A 24,897-nucleotide genomic window follows, 5' to 3' on the forward strand; every position below is an offset into this window, starting at 1 on the left:
AGGATACAATATGAACAATTACAAATTAAGTAAATCTGTGAAAAAACTGTTAAATTCACTGATAATTTTTTAAAGTTAAATTTTAAATTTTTTAAAGTGATACCACCAAGGCATCAAGTTTTATACATTAAAAAAATCACTGTTTAAGTCAGACAACTTGAATTCCAAAACAAAATTTAAAGCCTAATATTAACCAATGACTCTGGTTTTTATCTGGTTTTTAGTCTTCTAAATGTGAAAAAACATCAACTGCTGTCAAAAATAAATACTGGCTCTCCATCATCTGAAAAAAAGGAAAACCTTTCTCTAATCATTTATAGGTTTAGCAAATTTTTTTGCCATTAAACGGATACATTTTTTACGCTTGTTTTTTGTAAAATGGCAACTGGTAGAGCTACAGCCCTCAAAGAAAAGAGCAAATCTTAAACAGCAGGTTGAAAGACAGCTTATGTACAGAACAATTTCTTCAAATTAAGGCAATGCCGTTTTCAAGCCAAACGTAACATAATTGTTTCCCCTTTTCTCTAAGCAATACAGAGTGATATTCCCAATTGCATTCAGTGCCTCTTCTGGATACAGCATTCCAATTTTATGACTATGCAGGAGTATCAGGTTAGCTAAAGAACCATTTCAAGTCCTCTGGCAGCAGGCTGGAGCCATCATAACATAACTAAATTATTTACTTTATAAGCAAAAGACATTTGGTACAAGTAACTGGCCGTGTTTAAATATTTGAAATCAGAACATTTCACACATACCCTTTGTTCTTAACACATGCATTCTTCAAGTGAATGTAGTTAGATGGAAATATGCCCTGAAAAATAAAAAGAGTTTAGGTAAAAAGTCCCCTTACATGAGTTTGGCATTCCATTTAGTATAATTCAATATGCAAATACATGCTGAATTCAAAGTCCTCCAAATAATTAACAAAAAACACAAGGAAAGAATGCAATAAATACTCAGTATAGCTCTAACAGAAACTAAAATGCCATATTCAGTAGTTTAAAATCTTCAACACTTCAGACAATTAGAAGATAAACTCATGTAGAACAAGAAGATTGTTTGAGGGCTTCCTTATGGCAGACTGTTTTATTCATTATTTCCACCTTGATAAGAAACAGACCAGCTGTTGGGGGATAACATCTTATCAACTGCATCTTAAAAATAAGCATTTTCAGAAAGGGATTTTTTAAATTAAGCAGAATAAAAGAAGTTAACAATATTCAATGAAAATAAAGTCAAGTAGACAGAGGAAATAAAAACGGAGTCTAATTTGGTGGCTGCTCTGCCTGCAGTGCAAGGAAAGTTGTGGCAGATGCCTATGAGAGCGCCTGTGCCTGCCAGGAGCAGCCCCTTCCCAGCTGTTTAAGGCTCCCCACCATCCTGGTGAGCACCCAGCATTGCTGCAACAGTGCCACTGCTCCCACAGCACACTGGCCTGCACAAATCACAATGAGCAAAATGAAGCAAGCTCCAGGCCTCTGGCTGGGAAGATAATACACTACAGCTCATGCAGTGAGAGAAAATACATATATGGCCTCTTCATAATAAGCACAGCTGCATACAGCTTTCCTTTGTGATGATGGTGTCCCATTTTCTTTTCACACAACCATTAGACCTTCAAGACCAAATCTACAGTGTAGAGACAGCTACCCTTTTAAATGCTCCTGCTCCTCTGTAATGCAAAGCAGTAGAGGGGAGCATCTCCCAAGGACATTAGGACACAGAGCCCTGCAGGTGCAACAGGGATGTGTCAGGGATGCAGATGCACCCTTACTGCACACCAGCTGCCACACATTACTGCTTCCAGTGTCAAAGCTGGCACAATAACAAGGCAAGAATATTTACAGAGCAATAATAAGAGGAGGTACAAGGTGCTCTTATGATTTTACTTTTGGAGAGACTCCCTTCAAAAATCCAAGTCAGAAAAACTGTTTGCATTCACGCTAGGAAAACAGAGAATATATATCTCATCTCTTCACACATCAAGTCATGTTTAGAAAACCTATTCATAACTTCCATCACACATTTGACAGACCACAAAGCAAGACTGACAGCAAGCATGTGGTGAGAATTGCAACAAAAGACACAGAAGATGCAATAACAAACCACAACTGCTCATGTCTTATAAATCAAACTGTAAAATACATCAATGAGGTCAAAGTAGTAAACATCAAATTAGACTCTGTGGCTAAATTTATTGTTTGAATCGACCTTCTGTATAAAGAAAGGAAATTTATGTGATTAGAGACCACAGGCCTTGGCACAAAAGGCCAATAATTGGATATAAGGCCCTAGAAACTTTTCAAAATTATTGTGTATGTGCCTTTTTTGCAGCTGAATCATCTTGGAAATGAGGACAGAAAAAAGAAGAGCACAGCTTATAATGCAGGTTAAAGCATGAACAGGTAATTTAGGATCTTTCCCATGAAAAAAATATCAGTGCAATCCCAGAGGCAAGACAACAAGAGAGGTTAAGAAAATAGAAAGACAAAAAAGACAACTAAAGCTTAAACACACAACATGAACAGACACTGAAATATAAATTTCCATAACTTTTCATGTCTGAATGCAGAAGAAATAAATCAGTGAAGTCTGGTTTAGAATACTATGCTGCTATGGAAACCAAAGACTACACATCAAAGAAAACCAAAACGAAGCATCTATTTTACATGGCAGCACATATGTTTTATTCAATTGATACCCGGCATGGGGCTCCTATAAACTGGCTGTCCCCACTGGCTGCTCTAAATTCATTCGTAGCTTCAAGAAAAACAGGCACAGTTTAACCAACTTTTCCAACAGTTTTTACATTTTTTTATTCTCAATAGTCTTTTCCCTTCAACTCAGCTTCCTCTGAGTGGAAAACCTAAAGTTTGGAAATGAAAGAAAATTCACCACAGCCCTGGATTTGTGAAGTGTATTATCCAAATACATAGAAGCATTTCAAAAGGGAAATCCATGTCCAAATCTAATTAAAGTAGTACCAATAATATACTTAACATTAAGCTATGGTTTTCTTTTAAGAGTAAATATCATACACTTACAAGCAGATTATCAACTTTTAAAAAGTAAATATATATTTTTGCCCAAGAATGCAAAACTGCAATTGACCTTTACCTTAAGATTGGGGTTTTTTAAGGCAAATCCTCTGTACCACCCTGTGAAGAAAGCACATTTTGGTTTTTAAAGAGTGCAAATCATTTACATATGTAATACAGATTTCATCTTTCCATTTTGGACAGATATGACAATTTCACAGTGCTGTCAGACTATATTAATTTAAAAGATTTTCCATACAGTGAAAGGTATTTCATTTAAACTAGTTCATATTTGGATGACTTCATTCACACAATTTCAGGAATTACTCTAAACCCTAAATGTTTCTAACAATGTAACCTCGGTAAATTCTGCCTTGGACACCACAGCAGTCAAAACAGAAATAGTTTCTTACTAACTCAAAACACTTACAAATCATTTCTGGACTTGAGGTTCTACATCTATCAACTAGAATGCTATATAAAACTCATAATATACCTGATTCAACAGAATAGATCCTATGCCTTCTAAAAGAACATTTCTTACAAGGTTAACCATATATAATCCTGCTACGATATTACAAAAAAAAAAAAAAGTCACCAACAAAAAAACCCCCAAACCCTATATGATCCCAAATGATAAAAAAAAAATCAATGTGTTGATTTTTAGATGTTAGGGAGGCAGATTATAAAAAGAAAATGCAACTTTCTTTCTCTAACCCTAGTAACAGACATTTGTTAAAATTATATTTGCATTCTCTAATGTCTCTAACGCAAAGCAGAGGACAATGCTTACACTGGTTTAAGATTTTAAGTTGTGACTTTGAATGAATTTGAAAATGTCTTGATGGCAGCCAGGTTTCCCTCACAAATACCAAGAAAGCAAAAGAATCATGAGAGACTTTCTTTCTGTTACAATTCTTATCCTCTGTAAATGTTTATTAAAGAGAGATTAAATAAAAATTAATGTACCGCAAATTAATTATTATAGAGATTAGAGCTCACTGGAACTGTGGAAAAAATTAAGAGGCCAAAATATATTATATTATTTATTTCAAAAATGTGTTACTTTAAGAAAATAAATTAATATTAATGGGGTTCAAACCATCAATACACAAAAATAAATTCTCACTGGAATCACCTGTGAACTCACCATCGCATTTTTCTAATATTTGAACGGTGTCTCCAATCTCCAGTGATAGGCCATGTGGGACTGTCCCCCGAAAACCAGCAATTACTGAAAAATAAAATATGCCTCAATTATTCACAACATTAAAATATAAATGATTCCTATTGTTAACAAAATAGTATATTATCATGAGAAGTTACATGTTAGAACAAACAGGCTTACTCAAATTTAATAAAGTGTGAAAAAAGTAAAAAAAAAAAAGAATAATTAAGCCAAGTTTATGAGCAGAAAATTCAAAACACAGGACTCAGAAATAAACCTAAACACAGCCTTATGATACATGAATGAAAAGCTTGTACTGGAGAACACTATTAGCTAGTATAAGTACCCCGAAGGACAGAAAGTGTTTTATTCCAAATGCTTACACTAACACGCATCAGACCTCAGAATTTTGTGAGCTGAAAGTGCCAATATTTTTGTTGCCATCCATACCACTCACACAACATGAAAAGAAAACCTTATTTCACATTTGCTTAATGGATGCTATAGACCCAGCACTCCATAAAATCCCAAATGTGAGGAAATGGTTAGGGGGTGGAGGCCACTAAAGCATGTTGCTCACTCCAATACATCCAGGGCACACTAAGCTTCCCCTGCAGCTTCACCAAAGCCATTGAAGGGAGGTCATGAGCTCAGGCTGGGACAAGAGCTACAGAAATGGAGCTGGAGATAAAACAAAACATCCACCAGAGCAGTGAGGGTCCCAAATATTTACAATGGCCAAATATTAGGTCTTACATTGTTAGTTCTAAAACAATAAGTCAGCTATTATTTCACTCTGAATTAAAACAGAATACCCAAAAGCCACTCAAAGAGCTCACTCCTAAAAGTGCTAAAAATCCACTACCATGTTAGATAGCAATTCAGCTATTCAATCCTGTTCTTTCTGTACTTGAAATGCTCAATTAAAATATTGCCTAATTCAAGCCACGAGACCAAGCAATAGTGCTTTTGGTTCTTTATATTGTAATCCTCTTTCAGAGCTGAATTTTGAAGTGGAAGAGGGAAACAGCCTATCCTCCAGGGCATGATGCACAAAAAGACTTTGCAGCCTAACAGCAGTCTTACTGCTGCCAAATATCTACCCATCCAGACAGGAAACCTCAAATATAATAGCAAAAAAAGGAAACCCCACTAAGTGAGAGGCATGACAAGAAAACTTCACAAATAAAAGCCAAAAGGAATTGCATACATGCAAGGACATATATACGCTCTTGCCTTCTGTTGGAGGTGTCCCCTGCCACAAGCAGACACAACACTCAAACACAACATAACCTGTCATCCACCATCTGTGCCTGCCACATTGTTCATCAAAAGCAGCAGGAGAGGTTAGCTGGCAGCAACCACAGAAACCGAAAATTTATTTGTGAATCTTCAGAAGAAAGTTTGGGATTTAAGAGTAAACCTACAGGATATGGTTTATGCTATACGACAGCACATTTAAAAATGCACAAAAAGTACTTTTTTGCCAAATCCTTCTCCAGAATTAAGACTTCAAAACTCATTGTATTCCCTCATCATTTCACTCATGAGAAAATCATCACTGTGATTAACCCACAGTCTTTATCCCTAAAAAAAACCTGTGAGATTATATCCCTGGACAGCCGCTAAAAGTTGGACAAAACATGAGACAAGTATTTATAGTATTGATCCTCCTCAAGAATGTGTATTGAATCAACCTCTATTTGTCTTGGGGCTATCCCCACTCTTCAAGCTTTTTACACTGAACTGAATACTGTGAGATTTGCAACAACAAATAAAAAGCTGCTTTGATTCCACACCATGATCAAGTGCACCATGATCATTTGCAGCAGCTCAGTAACAAGACAGCATTAGTACCGTGAGAAAATTTGTCTAAGAGCTAAAAAAAGCCAAAACAACAACAAGAATTCTTTAATTAATTATTTTACAAAGAGCTGAAAATTAAAACAGTTTATTACCTATGTAGAAATAAAAATAAGAAGCAAACTCCCTGAATATCAATGGAAAGTGCATCTATATTCTAGTGTGGCACTGGAATGACAGAAGTCACTCTGGTCACCTTTCTAGTTTGAAAGACTCAAAATTTAAATATGAAGCCTGCCAAAATAGCATGCACAGCAACCAAAATAAAATTAAGGAATTAACTGAAGAAGTATGCAAAACAAAACAAACCCTCATTTGTTATTACAGTTATGAGATGTCTTATTTTTAAACTCCATGAAATAAAAAAGGGACAGTAATTTTGTCCTTATGAGACAATATATCCTGTCACATTGTTATGATTTGACTTTTCTGTGATATTCAGTTTTTATTACTTAGTTACTAGAGATGTTAAAGATCTTTTTCTCTTCTCTTTTTTAGGTTTTTTTTTTTTAACTTTTAGGATAAAACGAGATTGAAATCTGACACAGTGTAGAAAATAGCTAGAAATCATTTTAGAGCACGTATAGAACAAAATTATACCCTGAAATATCTCCTAGAAAGATGGCCTGCAGAGTACCAGAAAAAGACAAAGAAATGAGGGCACCATCTTTACCTCTAAGCACATTCACCTGATACACTTGAAAAACACTCCCTGGATGCTTGTGGCGTAAGGTCAGCCTCAAAACAGGTAGCCTGTGGTGTTCAGCTGTGTCAATCAAAGCAAAATAAAGAGCATTGCAGAGCAGCAGAGGATTTAATGAAAAGCACAGGAACCCACAGATACATTTACCTCACAAATGTTGACTCAGATAACTTTGTAATAAATCAAATCATGCAACTGAACTGGGACCAAGACAGAAAGTGGCCAACAAAACAACTGTTACAGCAACTGGCAACAACAGATGAGGGATGAAGTACCCAACAACTTTTTTGCCTTGGTCTTAAAGGGCAACCAACAAGATACTTGAGATGATTATCTCACATGAGATACAAGAGCATGTAGCCACAGGACAATGGGGAATGGTTTTAAACCGAAGGAGGGTAAGTTTAGTTTACAATAGAAAAAAATTCTTTACTGAGGATGGTGAGGCACTGAAACAGGCTGCCCAGAGGGATTGTGGATGTGGATTCCTGTGAACACTTAAGATTTTGGATGGAGCTCTAAGCAACTTGGTCTAGTGAAAGTGTCCCTGCCCACAGCAGGGAAGTTGAAACAAGATGATTTTTAAGGTCCCTTCTATTCCTCCTATGATTTTGTAGATTCTATAGAACTGTATAGAATCTGTAGATTCATCTGTTCTATGATTCATGTCTTTTTAGTTTTTCTGGGCTATAGATACATAAGTAGAATACAGGCAGGATAAAAATTAAGGCATGGAAGGAGGTAGCTGCTGTTCCACCAGAGAAGATCCCAGGGTTCAGCAAGGACATAGAGCTCTTAAGCAAGCCATAGTATAAATTTCATGTCCCAAACATCTCACCTTTTCCTCCAATGACCACATCATTCTGCAAAAGCAGATGCTCCTTAATTCTTTCTTCTAGTAGCAGTAATTATATAATTAATCACTCTGCAGTGACCATGGCTTAAGGTGTGGCTCAATCTAACTTAGGAGCAGTACATATTTATCATACTCACAGAACCAGACTTTTTTATATAGAGCATTCACTGTCACATTTGCATCATATATGTCCCAATTTAATTCTTCTAACAACAATAGCTGTTGTGACTATCACTTTCTCTATCTTCATTGCAAGTGTATGCCAGACACCTTGAGAAGGAAGATGGACAGGAGAAGAAAAATCTACTCTGAGTACAGATCATTTACCAATACCTGCAGTCTTCGCAGATGGACAGTCACATGCATGTCCCCAGGAAGCTATGTATCAAAATCACATCTAGATATATTTTTGTCATTGTAGTAGCTTAAGGTCATATAAACGTCCTTTTCAAGCACACAGTGATTGATGTCCTCTTCAATCACCTCTTGGCCACAGGAGAAATTTGTAACTCCACAATAAAAGTTTGTAGCAGGATATGTCCTCAGAAATATTTTAGAAACTCTGTTCAAATACTGCAGCCAGCTGGCATTATTAAATATTTTTTGGCTGCAAAGGGTGCTCAGAGAATAAGAAAACAAGACAACAACACAAGATACAAAAACCTAATCTATACAGAAGGTGAAATCATACAGTGAGAACTATACTGTGAGAACTATAGCGACATGCAACATTAAAGCAACTTCAGTTTTGGTCAGCTCTGAAGTTCAGCTTCTCAAAATAAAATTCATCTTTGTGCTCTCATTCAAAATTTCTGGTTGGATGTGCTCACTGCTGGACAGTTTTACGTATGGAAGTGCCTGGTGTGTGAGAAGATCTGTCCAAGCCCAAGGTCCTAACTAAAGCCTAAACTAAGTGGGGGGTTTGGGTGCAGCTTCTGCTCATGTAGAGTGCTGATAGCACTGCTGCTCTAAAAACTCAAACAAGATAATTTTCTGCTTGCAATCAGTAGATACAAGCCTTACAAGTTAGCATTATAAAGAGGATTTGAGACAACCAGAGCAAGCTGTTTCCAAGGCTGGCTTAACTTCATGTTTACAGGATGAAAATGTCTCCCCACAAAGGGTGCAGACTTGACATGGTGCTCAAAATGACCTCGTCACAAGGCCAACACCACAAAAGGAGACACATTACACTCAGTTCTGGGCTGTGTGGCAGGACATACACCCCCATATAAAAGGGGAGGAAAAGAAGTGATATCTACAGTAACTGCTTGATGCTCAAAAATTAGCACTTGTATGAAAAAAGCATATTTGGGTTTCACAAAATAAAAAACAGTCCTTCAACTGAAGAGTGGGGAAAAGATGTGAGGTAGAAGATCAAAAATTACTTTAATTATTGCTTGGCCATATCCACATGCAAAATACTTGAGTAAAAAATAGACTCTAGTTCAATGCCCTAAGTCATGATGTCCCAATTAAGAGAGGCACACAAAGCACACAGAAATGTGGTAAGTACACACTAGATGATCAGATTTGGAGAATGGGAACTCTGTGTCAGAGGGACTGGCTTTGACAGGGAACAATATGCTCTGATAGAAAAGGCATTGATTAGCTGGCAACAGGGGTGGTTGGCCCACTTCAAAGTTTTGCTTGGGGTTATATTCTTAAAATTTTTATGCCTGAAATAACTGGAGATCTGCATATAAGAACTAATGAGGCAGACACTGTTGTTCTTTTCCTCCTAACAGATGGCCAGAAGCTATTATTGATTCCAGATATTATCTGCTATAATTGAAATCTGGTCCTCTTGGTAGCAAAAGCATTTTTTAAAGTTTTTATTCTGGACTTCCAAGTGCCATTCTCTTAAGAGATTGAGACTTTCAGGAACAACTGTTTCAAGGGAGTTTGCTTCTGTTCAGCAGTTGAAAAAAAAAATCTATAACAAATAAAATTGGCATGTTTCTAACATTATGAAGTCATTATATTGGTTAAAACAGTCAATATAGCATTTTGACTTGATGACGGAAAACTGAACTTGCTTTTATGCAAGTTTTTAGTTTTTTAATGAGTAATGACACGTTTATGTTACCTTTGAGGAAGGTTCAAATTCAGTGGTCTTTTTGCAGCAATATAAAAACTATCCTTTGATATGGCCTTATGCATAGTAAATACAACAGACATCTGGCACTGTGAGCAGCTGCAGAAAGTGCAACATCATCTTCACTACAGCCATTATTCAAAAAGAATAATAATCTGTCAACAACACTCCCGAGCATACTGTTTGTAAGTTCATGCCTGAAGCTGCTGGCCACAGGCAAGCAATGCAAGAATCCAGCAGTACAACTGTCAGCATTTTGTGGCACGGGGTTCTCCTGAGCCAGACATGGTATTTCTGTGTTTAACAACCATGGATGTCTTTTTCTTCTATGAATTTTCCTAACTAGAATTTACATGCATCATAATATCAGTGTCCACAAACTCACAGTAAGCTTTCCAGCTTAAGCATGCTCATGCAACAAAAAGTCTTCCTTTAATTTCACAGTGCAATTTATTGCGCCCTTGTTCTTGTGGGAGAGTTTGAATACAAAATCTCTTGGCACCCTCTTTGCTGTACTTTTTTCAGGATGAAGCCTTTTCCTCCTCAAAAGAAGCTGAAGAACCTTTCCAGGTTTCAAAATAGGTAGGATTTCCAGCAGCAGAAACACATGGAGGCATGCAGCTTTCCTAATGCCAAATGGGCAGAGCTGACTGTAAAAGGCCATCACGTGCACTGAGCTTTGCCTCCACATGAATTGATCGGGATGGAGCAGGACCACAGCACAGCTACACGCTCGTGCTTCTCACACACGAGTTAATTCGGGCATCTGTTCATAATGCATTGTGCTGCCTACAGCCACCCCAGGAGGCTGCTGCAAACCAGCAACAAGCTAATGAAGACAGAGACAGAAAAGAGAGAGGGAGCGGGGTGGGGAATCAATTTAATCTCCTTTCAATAAACACAATATATATACAAATGTTAGCTTCAATAACAGAAGTGATCCTTAAATCTCTTGCAGATTCCCGAGGATAAACACTTTCAAATTTGTACTGAGGATAAACATTTTTAAATTTGTACTGAAAAGAATGTGAGTTCTCTTGTTTGTGTACACCACAATTAAAAGGATCAAATGCATAGTTCAGATAATGACAGCTCAGTGTGACTTTTGAATATCTCAAGTGCTGCTCACATGAAGCAGTCAGGATTAAATGTGAATTTTCTTAAGAGATGAGGGCTTGCACAGAATTTTCCTAACATGGATATCTATTGAACAGCTATTCATGAAAAGATGTCTAGGCACATGAAAAATAATCAAAAAACTTTGCATCAATGTCCAAGCTGTATATAATATTGAAAATACTATATAAAGTAGAATAGATATAGAAAACTAATTTTCAGATGGCTGTGAAACAAAAATTGGGAATTCCTACTGCTAATATCACTGACTACCTGTACAGATAAGGCAAATACCAAGTGTGAAATACACAAAGGACATGAAGCTGCAGCAGATTGTATTCCCTCCTGCGCCTGGCTCAACATTTGAATTCAGCAAGGTAATCACTTTCAAATCCCTGATTACAGTGCTGCCAAAAACCATAGGACAATTCTAACACAGATAATCAGTTTAGTGTGAATGTCTGAATGCGTGTCAAGCTCTCCTCATCCTGCATCTCAGCTACAGGCAGGCACGTTATAATCTCTCTGATGACAGCTTGATTGGTTCTCTCAATACCTGCAAACTATTTTGTTCACTCTTTGCTTTAGGTATTAGGACTATATATAAAAACAGAGCACTAAAAGTAACAAGGGATGGTGATACCTATTTGCTCTTGAGAATAGCTGTCCATCTGGAACACCAGAATTTTTTGCAATATTTCAGCATGCACCACCAGTGTCCCTGTCCTTGCAGGTATGAGATGCCATTAATTGCTTTCTTTCTTCTATCAAACATCTAGTTAAGCCCTTTATATTCCTTGAAATCCTGCTTGATATATTTTTATGTCTATGTCTTGTCTCTGCTAAGAGCATTTTCTTGTTATCCATTAGTTCTGGAACAAGAAATTTAAAAGTAAAAAAAATAAAACAAAAAACTCTTTATAAGTCGAGAAAATCTAGTACAACTTAAGAGTTTATGAATAAATGGCCCAACTCTTCTCATGAACTTGGTCAGGAATGTCCTTTACAGAGAAGGAATGTCAATGTAAAACCCACCAGAGACATGGAAGAAGGCAAGGTGGACTCCATACAAACAGGTGTAGTCTTCATGCATTTAATCAAATTCTGATAAAGGAACTAGTCTGCAGCCAGTTCAACCAGCTGCTTTCACTTTAATTCTTTACTGTAGAGCTAGGGACGCATTAAGATAAAAAGGATTAAATGCGAATTTTCTTTTATTACTTGGAAATAGCAACAACTTAAAAATCCAGCTAGTAGAAAGGAGTAGGTGAAAAAAGTAGGCTATGTTCAAATGACATTATCTGTAAGAACAACCTCTTTTAGCTAAAAATAACAATGTCTTTTATTAAGACTAAGTACTTCCAAAGTTCTAATAATTTTTAAACTTTCTCAAGGAATTGCCTTAATTTTTAATATCATGACCAAGGAAAAGAATTACAACTATTTACTTGGAAAAGTATTTATGCTTCATTTATAGCCTCTGGGGAAACAGTTTCTGAGCAAAATCAAATAAACCAGCAAGGGGTTTTCTAACTTCATGTAAGTGTCAGGTAGGATAAAGAAGGGATGATGAGAGAACATAGCCACAAGCTGCATCAGGGGAGGTTCAGGCTAGAATTCAAGAGGAATGTCTTCACAGAAAGGGCTGTTAAACACTGAAAAAGACTGCCCAGGGAGATGGTAGAGTCACCATACCTAGAGGTATTCAAGAGACTACAGGACATGGCACTTACTGCTCTGATCTAGTTGAGAGGAGAGTGATTGAACAAAGGTTGGACTTGATAATCTCAGATCTTTTCCAACTGAAATGATTCTGTGAGGTATCCACAGCACACGTGCATCATCTGAGGCCTACCACAGCCAACCAAGCTGCAAATGCCAGAGCTCACAGCAACTCCTCAGTACATTTTGTTCCTCATTAAAGCCCACCAAAACCTCCAAAAACTCGAGACACAAAGTTGTACAATGTTTAAAATACAGATCTATGGTGTAATTTTGCATCTGCCAGAGGGTTTGCTGGCTACATGTCATATCCCTACAAAGCCAGCAGAAACTGAAACAGAAAATTAAAAGCCTCACATGATTATAAACACAGGTGTTATCTTCCAGGAAACAATTAAATTTTCCAGAATAATAGGATAACAATTATTTCAAAGAAGGCTTCGAATACAAGAGTATGTGCTTACAATTGAATGCTGAATAATAATGACAGAGCAGTTGGTATGGTCCAAAGTCTAATAACCACACATTTCTCTGTTCTCCTCTTTCCTCCCCAAAAACATTATAACACAACGTGCTTCTCTGAACTCGGGGGACATAATTTCAGAGCCCTGAATAAACTTTGGGTAACACAATGCAAACTCAGGCTCAGAAGGGCTGTAGTCTTATGGACTGGAAAAAAAAGGACAACCACTGTGCAAGAATTCCTCTTCACCAGCTGAGAGGCACTCAAGAGGAACATGGGTAGACAACAGTGCAGTAGCTCAAACTCCACGTGCTTGCTATCAAAGACTTTGGTAAATGAGACTGGCTTCCTCTTAAAATTGCACTGTTTGCTCCCATTCAATTAATAAATAGCATTCCAGGAATGCCAAGAAAAGCAGAGCATAAATTTTCTTCACTAATACAAGAGACAGGACACCCTTCCTCCTCCACCAAGTCAGGTCTGTCAATTGAGATGAAACACTTTCCATGTATTGTATGTGGTCTTGTATTTTTTTTGGAAGAGCAGGGTTTAATTCTATATTTGACCTGCCATCAGTGGAAGACAATTAAATAAAACCAAAACCAAACACACTAGAAAACTCATATACACACAAAACATACAAAAAAATCAACACAGCCTGCAATTTTCAATGGCATTGTTTTTCAGCTTGTCTGGTATTGTATTTCAGATGAATTTTAGCCTTCTGCTAAGCTGCATTTCTCTGATATTCAACCATATAATTATAAATGCATTTCAAGTACTTTCTTTCTAACAATAAGACTTCTGTTTACTTTGTCTTTAGCCTTCATGCCATGTTCTCTATGGCATTTTATAACTAAATAAATTGTCCTGCTTTTCTAAGCTATGAGCCTTAACCACATTACTACTTACAAAGAACACTTATTAAATAGAATTTTTTGCTGCACTTTAAAAATTAAATTAAAAATTAAAAATTATTGCGATATTGTATTTTTCAGAAAGCAAAGAAAAACCTTACCAACTTATTCAATATGCAAATTGTGCAATTTAGCTAACACAAAAAATAAACTGGAATTGTGAGCTTCTCTAGCCTGTCCCACAGATCAGCCAATTCTCTGATGATAAAAATATCAGAAAATCTCCTTAAAGAAAAGAAAATTTTACAAGGTGTGGAATTAAGTGCAACTAAGGAAGATGATTACAAATCACTTACAAGTACCTTGGCATATGCTTTTTTATCTCAAATGAGGCAGAACTTTCTTAATCCAGTGTAATTGAGAGGCATTTCAAATACACTAGAACACAGCTATCAGGACTAGTAAAGCAAAACTACTTCCTCCTGTGAAAATCCTCAGAGACAGCTGAATGCAAGTTTAAACATCCCACTCTGGCTTTAAGCTGGTTTATTAGGTTTAATGGTTGGAAATAACCACTGCACTTTTCAGCCTGATTTCAACAGCTGAACCAGCAGAATTCAGCGTATTTAGCCCTGCAGGATTTCATCACTAATCCATAATCTCTGTGAATTTAAAACTTCAGGTATATTTAAAGAAATCCTACAATTATTTTAAAATGTGTGACCAAATAGAAATATAACAAGTGCATACACTATTTTCCTTACTCAAAGCTCCAAAAATACTACCTGAATGTATTTTAACAGTGTTTCTGTGGCACAGTACACTTTCAAAACTCCAAGCGTAGGGTTTCCTGGCAAGTCAGAACCTTCACATTCTGCTCATTCTTGTTTAAGAATCGTACCTACTATTCCAAAATTAAGGGTGAAGAGAGTTTAGGTTCAGTTGGCAACTGCTTATAAACACACAAAAGAACATAAGAAAAATGTATCTGAAAAGTATATGCAATCAACTAAGATAATGAAGGCTGCTGACAAAGGGGAGATTCTGTTTGACGCTATGGGAGAAGGAAGTATATGAGCCAACAGCCCTTTTTAAAGGTTTATCTTATGATTCATTGATTCATCTGAACTTTTATCTTTTTTTTTCTTCTGTAAGAGTATTTCAAGAGACAATATAATTCCTTTGTTTTTTAACACCTTGGAAAAGTCACTAAAAATCCCTGTGATTGTAACAGTTCTAATTTTCCTCTAGATTTGCCACAGAAGCCCAGGGATGCATTTAGATACCACAAGTGCAGAAAAACATGAAAAACAATGATGTTGTTCTAAGAAATTAGTATTGTGAGACACACACTATCATCTGGAACCATAAAATACTTCCTGAGGGAAACTAATCATGGTTTTGACAAGCAATTGGGCAGTTCCAGGCAAATCAGACACAGGGACTTATTGTATTTAAGTATTAATGCATTTTTCAACCTTTCTCCAGTTGAAAGTACATACAGGACTCTTTCCTGAAACTTAAACACAAAACCTCCCTTTTGTACCTAAGAAAAATTGGCAAATCCAGGTAAAAAGATTTTTGTGTCAACGCAGTGTCTGCCAGCAGGTTAGGAACAACACTGAAATAAGCTAACACAAATTAAGGAGATTTGCAATCTATCCACTTGGCCACTGTCCACACCATTAAGCCAGACGCCACGTGCTTGTTTTGCACTGAATCAAGCTACAAAACTCACAGAGTTAAAGAAAAAGCCACTGCCAAACTTCCCTGGATGTGGCATGGACAAGGCAGGGAATGAAGGGACATGAAAAGTCAAGGCAAGACCTTCAGCAAGGAATGCAGAGCTCCCTAGGAGGGACAGAAACAAACTGCAGCTCCAGGGTTGCACTTGGCCTCAGAGAGCCATCACATCACACACACCTGACAGAATTAATACACTGATTTAAAATCATTCATTTTCATAAATACTGTAGGATTTTCCCTACAATTAATAGCCTCCAAATAGAATAACAGAGCACATGGAATTTATCCAGGAGCTAAAGCAAGGGAAAGACAAAATTGTGTTTTTCTCCCATGCTTGAAAAGACCTTCTGAAACAAGAATATGAAACCCATGCAGATATTAGTGTCTTGGTTCAGCTTGATAGTTTTTCAGTGTCTGTACTCCACCAAGCAGTTTCTGATCTCAACTTCAGCTTCAGTAGCAAAACACAGGTGTTGAACATTAGTAAATTAGGCAAACAGTTTACTGTAAGGTTGGTTTTGAAAGGAAATTAAACAAGTCCTTAGGACTGATAAGATGAACATTATGTGGCATTTCTACTATACAGAGAATTCTTTTTAAAGAAAAGACTTTCAAAGGCACTGAAAAAAATTTATTTGCTGAGAAGGAAATCAAATGGAGAAACTGAATATGGTTAAGCACAAACACACTTAAAAACAGTAACTTGCCTTAGTCATAGCGACTTTAGAAAAACTGCATGATTTGGTATTTCTGCATTATTCTCTTCTCCTCTCTCAAAAAATCTTTTGCCCAAGAACTCTGAATTTTAGTCGAGATAGATAGATAGACAGACAGACAGACAGATAGAGTCATCTAGACTATGCACAAGTTCGTGGGACCCAAGGACATTCATCTGCGGGTTCTGATTTTTAAGGTCCATTCCAATCCTTAACATCCTGTGATTCTATGAAATATTGAACCCCTGGAGCACTATACATGAACAAACACTGTTTGGACTTGATTCAGCAGTTGGATTTGATCCATATCCTAATTCCACTCAGTAATTAAAACAATTACAGGTGTGTAAATAATAAAAAACAGACCTAGCCTGCAATGGGCTTACTTTTCCTAACAGCAAACTGAAAGGACCAAATGAAAGAAAAATGTCATTTTTCCTTGCAGAAAGAAAGCAGGAGTAAAAAAGAGCAGGAGGGGATTTGCAGCACCCTACACAGTTAAACTTGAGGTGGAAAAGGAAAGTAAGAGGCACACCAAGGCTTGCAGCTTGCTTTTAACTTCCTTAGACAATTCCAACTCACTTATTAAAAATATGCTATTTATTAACTCTAAAATTACCATCCAAATTAAAACGAACCCCTCTTCCACTTCAGTAGGATTGCTTGAAAGGTCAGCCAACAATCACTGCTGGGCTCAGACTGAAATTCATTATTTCCAGCCAGCAGTAATGTTAATGGCTGTGATAATTAGAGTCATTGGTGATTTGGTTACTTCTTGTACCAGAAAGAGATACCATTATGTGACCAATATAATCCCACCTAATTCTTGATGGCTGGCATTTAAACCACAGAGGTGTCACAGAAATAAAATTAAATATGATCAAAATCACTGAATTGTTATGACTTTTCATACTTGTTTTCTAAAATGCATTGAAATTAGATTTTTTTAGTATTTTCAGTATCCCAAAAGGACAGGAGATGTCAAGTGAGCCAAAACAGAACATTCTTGCTCAAGTACATCTTGAGGAATTTGCAGCCTTTACATTTCAGCTGGATTAGAAGTGAGAAGACACACTATGAATTTTATTTGGAAATATCCCTACCAATGTTTCACCTTTTCTGAAAGTTTATTTTCATCTTAACGCTATCATTTCTTGTTGTCATCTTATTGCAAAGGTCCCATACCTTCTGGGTGATTTCTCATGGGCATCTCCTCACAGCATTCACTCCGTCACAAAGCAACCAACAAAACTCCAGCTCTCTTCACAGCACAACCAACCAACTCCAACTCTCTCCTCACCCAGCTACCCCACTCTTTTGCAGCACTCATCTTCTCATTGGACACAGCTGTGCCCCGTTAAGGGCAGGCCTGTTCCTAATCTTTGGTGATTGGTACAGCTGCAACTCCTCAGGTGTGAGACTACCTTCTGCACTATCTTTATTTTCTTACATTCTGTCCCTCCACAATTTCTATTTTACTCTTTCAATTCCTTACCCTCCCTTAGTCATTTTAAGGACTGAAAAAAACACCAACACTGGCACATAGAGTGATCAGGTTGTGATTGACAAATTAGAATTAAATTAAATTGAAGACATCTTTCATTTGTGGCTTTGTAAAATCAACAAAGTAGTACCTGGGACACAGAAAGGAAGTGACCTTAATTGTGAAGACTGGTCACCACTACAAATACTAAATTGATCAATGGAATTATTGTAATGTAGGGCAAGTACCTGCCAAAGACCATCTCAACCATTTAACCTTCCAACTCGCTTTGTCCAAACTGTTCGGGTTTTGAATGTGCTCCATCCAGGACTAGGGATTTACATTAAATATTCAGGCTTGACCCAGTTTCATCAAAGTTAGCCCTATTTAAAACTTGTCTAGCTAGGACTAGGAAGTGGAATTGGGTGACAGATCAAGGGTGTTCTGAGTTTTCTGGTTTGGGGTAGGTTTTTCTCCTTCAGTAATGCTTAAAATATATCTGATTTGTTCCAAAATTATTAAAAAAGACAAGGTCTCTGGTTTTAGCAATAGAAAAGCTAACCAAAGTATGGCAGAGCAAAAACTGGAACAGTTCACATAGACGTATTTTATCTTACTCCTCATTAATTCAGGGTAGTACTTAATGAGAAAAAAACTCTCCACTTTTGTCTCCTCCCTTATTAAAACCCTGCTTTCTACCTTTGGAAGTGTATCTTTTGCAATTTAGCACTTCATACTTAATTTTATAGAATTGATAACTATAGAATTATAGATAATTGATAACTATAGAATTGATAATGAAAAGGAACTAATAATTTATGCTTTTCAAAGCTATGAATTTTTCATAAACTACAAGACATGACCCATGTAGAATCATGTATTCTGATTCCTACTGAAGTAGCTTGAAATAGCAGCACCAGTGGCAAAATAGCCACTCTCGGAGTCATAGAATCACTTAGCTTGAAAGGGACCCTTAGGACTGAGTCCAAACATAAAATACCCTGCAATGCATCCATAAATGCTACACTGCACCCATTTCTCAGCAGGCTCATTAACTCCTGCCTACTTATCACACAAAAATATCTAATCTTAAATTTGTTATCAAGAAAGTTCTTCCAGAGTAATTTTGGTGTCTCTGCAAGACACTACACTCTGCCATAGAGTCACAAAAAATCCAAATGCCAGAGAGGCTATGGTTCATGTATGTAGGTTTTACTCTTCTTGTATTTCCAGAGTACCTAAATGACAAAAATAAAAACAACTACCAGATTTTGACAAAGCTGTGGTGACAGGAAGAATATTCCGGCAATGACCTACAACATTTTGGCACAGGACAAATTTTCCCAGTTGAGTTTGCCCAGGAATTCATCAGGCTGACACTGGGAGGACAGTTCAAAGCCTTTAGCTGCTGTATTTTGTCTGATATAAGTTAGAAACTTAAAAACATGAAAACAAGACAGTATTCTCTTACATAATGAACAATAAAAATTATAAAAAAACCCTCAAACAACAACAAACAAATGAAAAACCAAGAATCAAAAAAATTAAGGAGAACCAAAAAATCATGGAAAATCAAAATAAAGTCAAGGGAAAGGTATCAAGGAATTCATCAGAGGCTTGTGATGAGAAACTGTGCATTATTCCCAGTAAAACAAAGTGGTAACATAAACACAAGTGCTGAAACTCTGTATCCTGCAACAGGGAATTTACTGAAATTCCTAATCTCATCATAAGACTATAAAGTAGGTCACAGCAAGCTTAAAAACTGACAAAAAGCAAAGAATAAGGGGTAATAGCATGCAAATCACCTTCTTTGCAAAGTTGATATTTCTTCCCCCTCCCCCCCTTGATTTTGACAAAGCCTCAAATACAAAAGGATTCATTGTCTCTGAAAACAGAAAAATATTTATGAACACACCATGAAAAACATGTACTAATGACAAATCATGTGCTTTTAAACCATGTCTAATAGATCTAGAATTCCTTCAGTAATTATTTTTCCTTAATTACTGGTTTACATCTGGTCAGTTTTATCTTAAATGTTGTGACTAAAAGGTATTAAAAAGACCAGCCACATGATATTGAAATCCTAGTTAAAAATACACACATAATTATAAAAACCTTTTTTTGCCCCCCACAAAATTATACTCTCACAACTTAGGAGAATTTAACCTTACTTTTGCACAGAAGTATGTCAGAACAAACTTCAATTACATTATGTTCTTGTGAAAAGTAAAGAGGAAAACAACAGTTATTTTTTTTAGAGTAACAATTGTAAATAAACATTGTGCAACCAAATTTATCTTAACATTCAGCACATCCCGAAAATTATATTTTTTGGTAAAACAAAGAAAAAATTAACCAAGAATGAAAAACGTCTGCGAAGTGTCTGGCTTCATTACATTCTCTGATTATTATTTTCAGCACTTAATATGCTTAACACTTAGTAACACTTAGTAACTAGGTGATATTTGTCTCCTCCCTATGTCCAACAAGTTAACTTGGACTAAATTTAGGATATCAGAAGCTCAAAACAGTTTTCTTTGGTCCAAGGAAAGATCAACACTTGATAATAAACTTCTCCAATTTTAAGTAAAATTCCTATAAGCAGCTCCAAAATCACATTCTTAAATCTGAAAGACATATTCTGATAGACAACTAGCAGCTAGAGATTTTGTTTCCAGCTCAAGGTTTCAGATTTCACCCTGGGAATAAAGCATTGCACTTGTCATATATTCATTTAACAGTGAAATGCTACTGCTGCAACTCTGCATTCAACACAGCATATCAATCTTATTCTACATTATTATACCCAAGAAATCATCTACCTCCTGCCAAAAAACACTTTATTTCTTTACACCCTGTTTTAAAAACAATGTTTTCAGACTTCATTACTTTACAGGGCAGGGCTCTGATAGAAAAAGGACAAAACATAAGTGGTGATAGTAGGGAAAACTATGCTGGATACAATACAGTGACCAGGTGAAACCATATGTGTTCAATTTTGAGTTTTGTTCTCTAGATTTTAAGAGCCCCAGTACAATACTTGCATTTATTGTCAATATACAATCATGTTTTCAAATGTCTGCTCTGTAATCAAGGTAATTTTATGTAAGAAAATATTTCAAACCCAAATTTTATTTAAGGTGCTGGAATAGAACTTCCTAAAATCACTTAACGAGACTTTAAATATTCAGTAAATCAACTGCCACAGTTTAGACTATCTGTCTATCCCTGCCCAGGTGATGCCACAAGTACTTATCCTATTGCTAAGAGGTTGGTGACATGTGTCTGCCAAATGACCTTTGGGTGGCCAATGGGAATCAACAACATTAAACTTCAATGACTTCTGTGAAAACCAGACTATGTCTGTTGTAAAGGAAAAATACTCCAAGACATTAATAATTTTGTAAATTATTAACGCAAGTTCTTCTAAATCTTGATCTCAGGTGAGCCAAGGTAGAGAGATTTGGAGGAAGGCACAAAAGGAAGTGGAAGAACTGAGAAATCTGAAGAGGTTGCAGAAAAGTTCTGCAGGAGAGAGAATGATGGATGCCTACAGGCATGAGGTTTTCAAACACTCCAATGTAGGCAAAAGAAAGCCAGCATCAGAGAAGTTAGAAAACTGAGGCAGGGAGGAAATGTTAAAATATGTCACCTGTGAGAAATGGAACATTTATGTGAGAAATCTTTTGGGAACATACATATTCTTAAATATTGTTAGTATCCTTTCAATATAACATTTGCCTAGAGAGACAACCATGAACATTCAGTGCCAACAGTACAGTTACACCAGCACCTTTTCAGGACAGAATTCTTCTGAGAATGTGAATGGTCCATCAAATCAGAGATGGTCCCAGGACCTGCTTTCATGAAAAAGCAGAATACAGATAACCCACCCTAGGCAAGTGCAGCTGAAGCACTGGATGAATCCACCATAACCTGAGAAACTCTAAGGCTGTCGTTCTGAAGTGACACCCAAAAACATTAACACAAGCCTACACTCTCACAGAGCTGGATTTTGGTATTTATTCAGACAGAAGGTTAACTGCTGCCATAAAGGAAACTGCAAAGGACCCTAAACTGGAATAAAAAAGAGAGGTGCCAAATTAAGAAATGCTGGGAAAAAAAGCATTTTGGTTTTGGCTTCTCAGACTTTTTGCCCCAAAGAAAATCAGCAAGTGTAAATGCTGTTTGGGGAGTTTTGAGGGGGTCTTGTTTTTGCTTTTTTTATAATATTGTCATTTGTTCTCAGAGAATGGGACTAAGACCAGAAGAATCATTCCACGTAAGCCACTAAACAAGGAGCAGATTGTTATGATTTCTGGACTACATTGACCATTTCAAAGGTGAATGCCCCTTCTGACTAGCACCAGCATCCCTTCCTGTTTCAAAAGATTATTTATTGTATCTTATTTAGGCAGAGGCCAAAATAAAATGCAGTCACCATTTCATATTTGACAGATTTCAGTATGAAGCGATTTGATAGTAATTACTGTGCATGAAAGCCTCAGTGTTGCAATTAATCACGACAAAAGCACTGCAATAAACAAAAAAATTGGTGATGAAGGGACACTGCAAAAGTCTGCAACATCTTATAGACAATGAATTGTCGGTTTATAGTTGTACAAAGCTAAAATTTAATAGAAAGCAACAAACTAACCTAAAGGACCTGTATTTACACAAACAGATGAATTAAGGAGATTAATTAACATTATGATGCGCCAGAGAAATTAAAGTGTCAAGATGCGAAGGTAAGAAAAGATATTTAAAAGGTAAGAAATAATGTTTCTAGGAGAAAACTAATTAGCAGCTAATTTATCACATCGCAACCACCTACCATCCTGAGGGGGTTTCTGCCAAGCTGGGAGGGGAAAGCTAGAGAAATGCTGTGCAGCAGATCTAGGGCAGCATTCTAGGTCAGTGTGCCGAGAGCAGCGCTGCAGAGGGCTGAGCAGAGGCACTGCAGCCTCACAGCTGCCACGGGCACAAACCCCACCAGGACTCATCCCCAAAACCCCAGAGACTCATCCTCCCAACACAGCTGCAATAAAAGCCTTCTTTTGGAGGAAAACCTCAGAGATACTGTGAGAAATGTGAAGAGACGTTGTAGCTAAGCTCCTCCTCTCCATGAGCAGGGAAGATCTTGCTAACCCCTGTGAATTCCTGCTTTTTGAGCACATGGTGGACAACTGCCTGCAGGTGGGACAAGGCTTCACTCTGATGGCTTGAGCCCACCATGATGAACCTCCCGCCCTCTTCATCAGCAGCCAGCAGCCCTTTGTCCTACTCGTGGTGGAACTTGAGCATCTCCTTTCAAAACAGGCAATTAAAAAATAAGGCAAATCAAGTATTTCAGAAAAACAGCCGAGGTAACTATGATTTTAAAGGCTGTTTTAGGATACAAGGAAGTAATAACAACAGAAAATAAAAGAAAACAACAACCCCACAAACAATCAAAAAAAAAACCACCCCACACAAAAAAATCCCCACAAACCCCAGCAACCAACACAACCCTTCCCACAAGATTTGCATTAGTATCTCAGTCCCAAAGGATGACAATTCATTTCTTCAGTTACCTCCCCCATATCCTTTTCTAAGCATGTGTTAAAAAAGTTTGTCGCATTACACTATATTTTAAACTCAAGATGACTGAACAAATTATACTGCCATAAATATAACCGTCAAAGTTAGGTAACTCCAAACTGCTTTTTCTTCCAAACTGAAAAATTTGTAGTTAATTCTAGAGATCAGGATAGAGATGCCCAAGTAAATTGCAAATATCTTTATCCCAGACTAAACATTCCAGCAAAATCTGAAGTAGCAATTACAAAACAATTATCTACTTCATTTTAAAGGACAAAAGGACATCAGCTAGTACCTACAAAGGTATTTATAATGCAACAAGCCTTCAGTTAAGACAAGCCCAAAGAAATGGTTCTAACATCTAGAAGGCCCTAGTCGACAGCTCAATATGCATAGTGCAGGAGTCCAGAGAGTTTTGGGTTTGCTTATAAAAATATTTAAAACAGATAAAATACATTAAAGAGATTAACTATAAGACATCCTTAAAAGTTCAGGAAGGAAAAGCAGGAATCTGAAGCAAACTCAGGAGTGGCTGCTCATTAACTTCAATTGAGCTCAAAGTGTTTGCTGATCCTAAAATTCAGTGTTTGGACTGTCAAAAATGTGAGTCTCTAAAATCAATACTGTTTCATTCATCTGACAGACCTGCAACAAAGCATCATTCTGAGTTACTATACCTGGAACAAACAGAAGGCATGGTCACATGTCAGAGTCAAAGCAGCCTTTGTGAGATCCAGCTACCAAGTGGCAAATTGATAAAGCTTTTAGTATTCTTGAATTAGTTTTCCAGTATTTTTTCTCATAACTATTGCTTAGGCATACATGATGGTTTTGGCTATGTTTTTTCACCTAGCTGTATTACTTTGAACAAACATTCTGGGAGTCTGCCAAATAATTTAATGTAAGAGACAGAAACATGAGGCTACCATAGGCAAAACAAGTTATTTTGCTTCCTAATTTCCAGCTGTGGCATACTGTTAGTCACTCAATTTAATATTTATTTATTTATCCAGGACCAACCTTGCCAGCCTGCAGATCCAAGAGAAATATGGAAAGTGAGCCTCCACACCCAAAAAGAGAAGTTAGCAAGTTATTTGCTTATATCTTGTGCTGGTTTTGACTGGGACAAAGTTCATTTTTTTTCATAGCAGCTCATATGGGGCAGTGTTTTGGATTAGTGCTGAAAACTGTGTGGATAACATAGGGATGTTTCAGCAATTGCTGAGCAGAGCTTACACAGAATCAAGGCCTTGAGGCTGGGAGTGCACAAAACCTCGGGAGGGAACAGAGCTGGGCACACTTGGCATTGCAACCACTGCTGCTCACATGTTGCAGAACTAAAGCTCTTATAAAATGCAACTTTAAATAAGCCTCTTTTTATTCTTTCTTACTAAACTGACATAAGTATTTCTGGCAAGTTCCTACTTGAGTATCTTACATCCCCTTTAGTTACTAGTAAATGAGGTTGCAGATATTGAG

At 36.9% G+C, this 24,897-nt stretch overlaps 1 protein-coding gene across 4 annotated transcripts in view; it reads right to left on the reverse strand.

The window, feature by feature from the left end:
• The window catches only part of DOCK4 (dedicator of cytokinesis 4), a 223,059-nt gene that overhangs the window by 138,219 nt on the left and 59,943 nt on the right, over positions 1-24,897 (reverse strand). For 3 of the 4 annotated variants that reach the window (XM_063155267.1, XM_063155265.1, XM_063155264.1), the window contains exons 2-5: positions 6,746-6,838; positions 4,192-4,275; positions 3,121-3,161; positions 759-814 (exon numbers count right to left, since the gene is read on the reverse strand). In XM_063155267.1, coding sequence (XP_063011337.1) covers positions 759-814; positions 3,121-3,161; positions 4,192-4,275; positions 6,746-6,838 — 274 coding nt within the window. The remainder of the gene's footprint in view (positions 1-758; positions 815-3,120; positions 3,162-4,191; positions 4,276-6,745; positions 6,839-24,897) is intronic. The other variant, XM_063155266.1, reaches the window with a different exon arrangement.

This window comes from Melospiza melodia, chromosome 4 (assembly GCF_035770615.1).
Source record: "Melospiza melodia melodia isolate bMelMel2 chromosome 4, bMelMel2.pri, whole genome shotgun sequence".
Lineage (NCBI taxonomy): Eukaryota > Metazoa > Chordata > Aves > Passeriformes > Passerellidae > Melospiza > Melospiza melodia.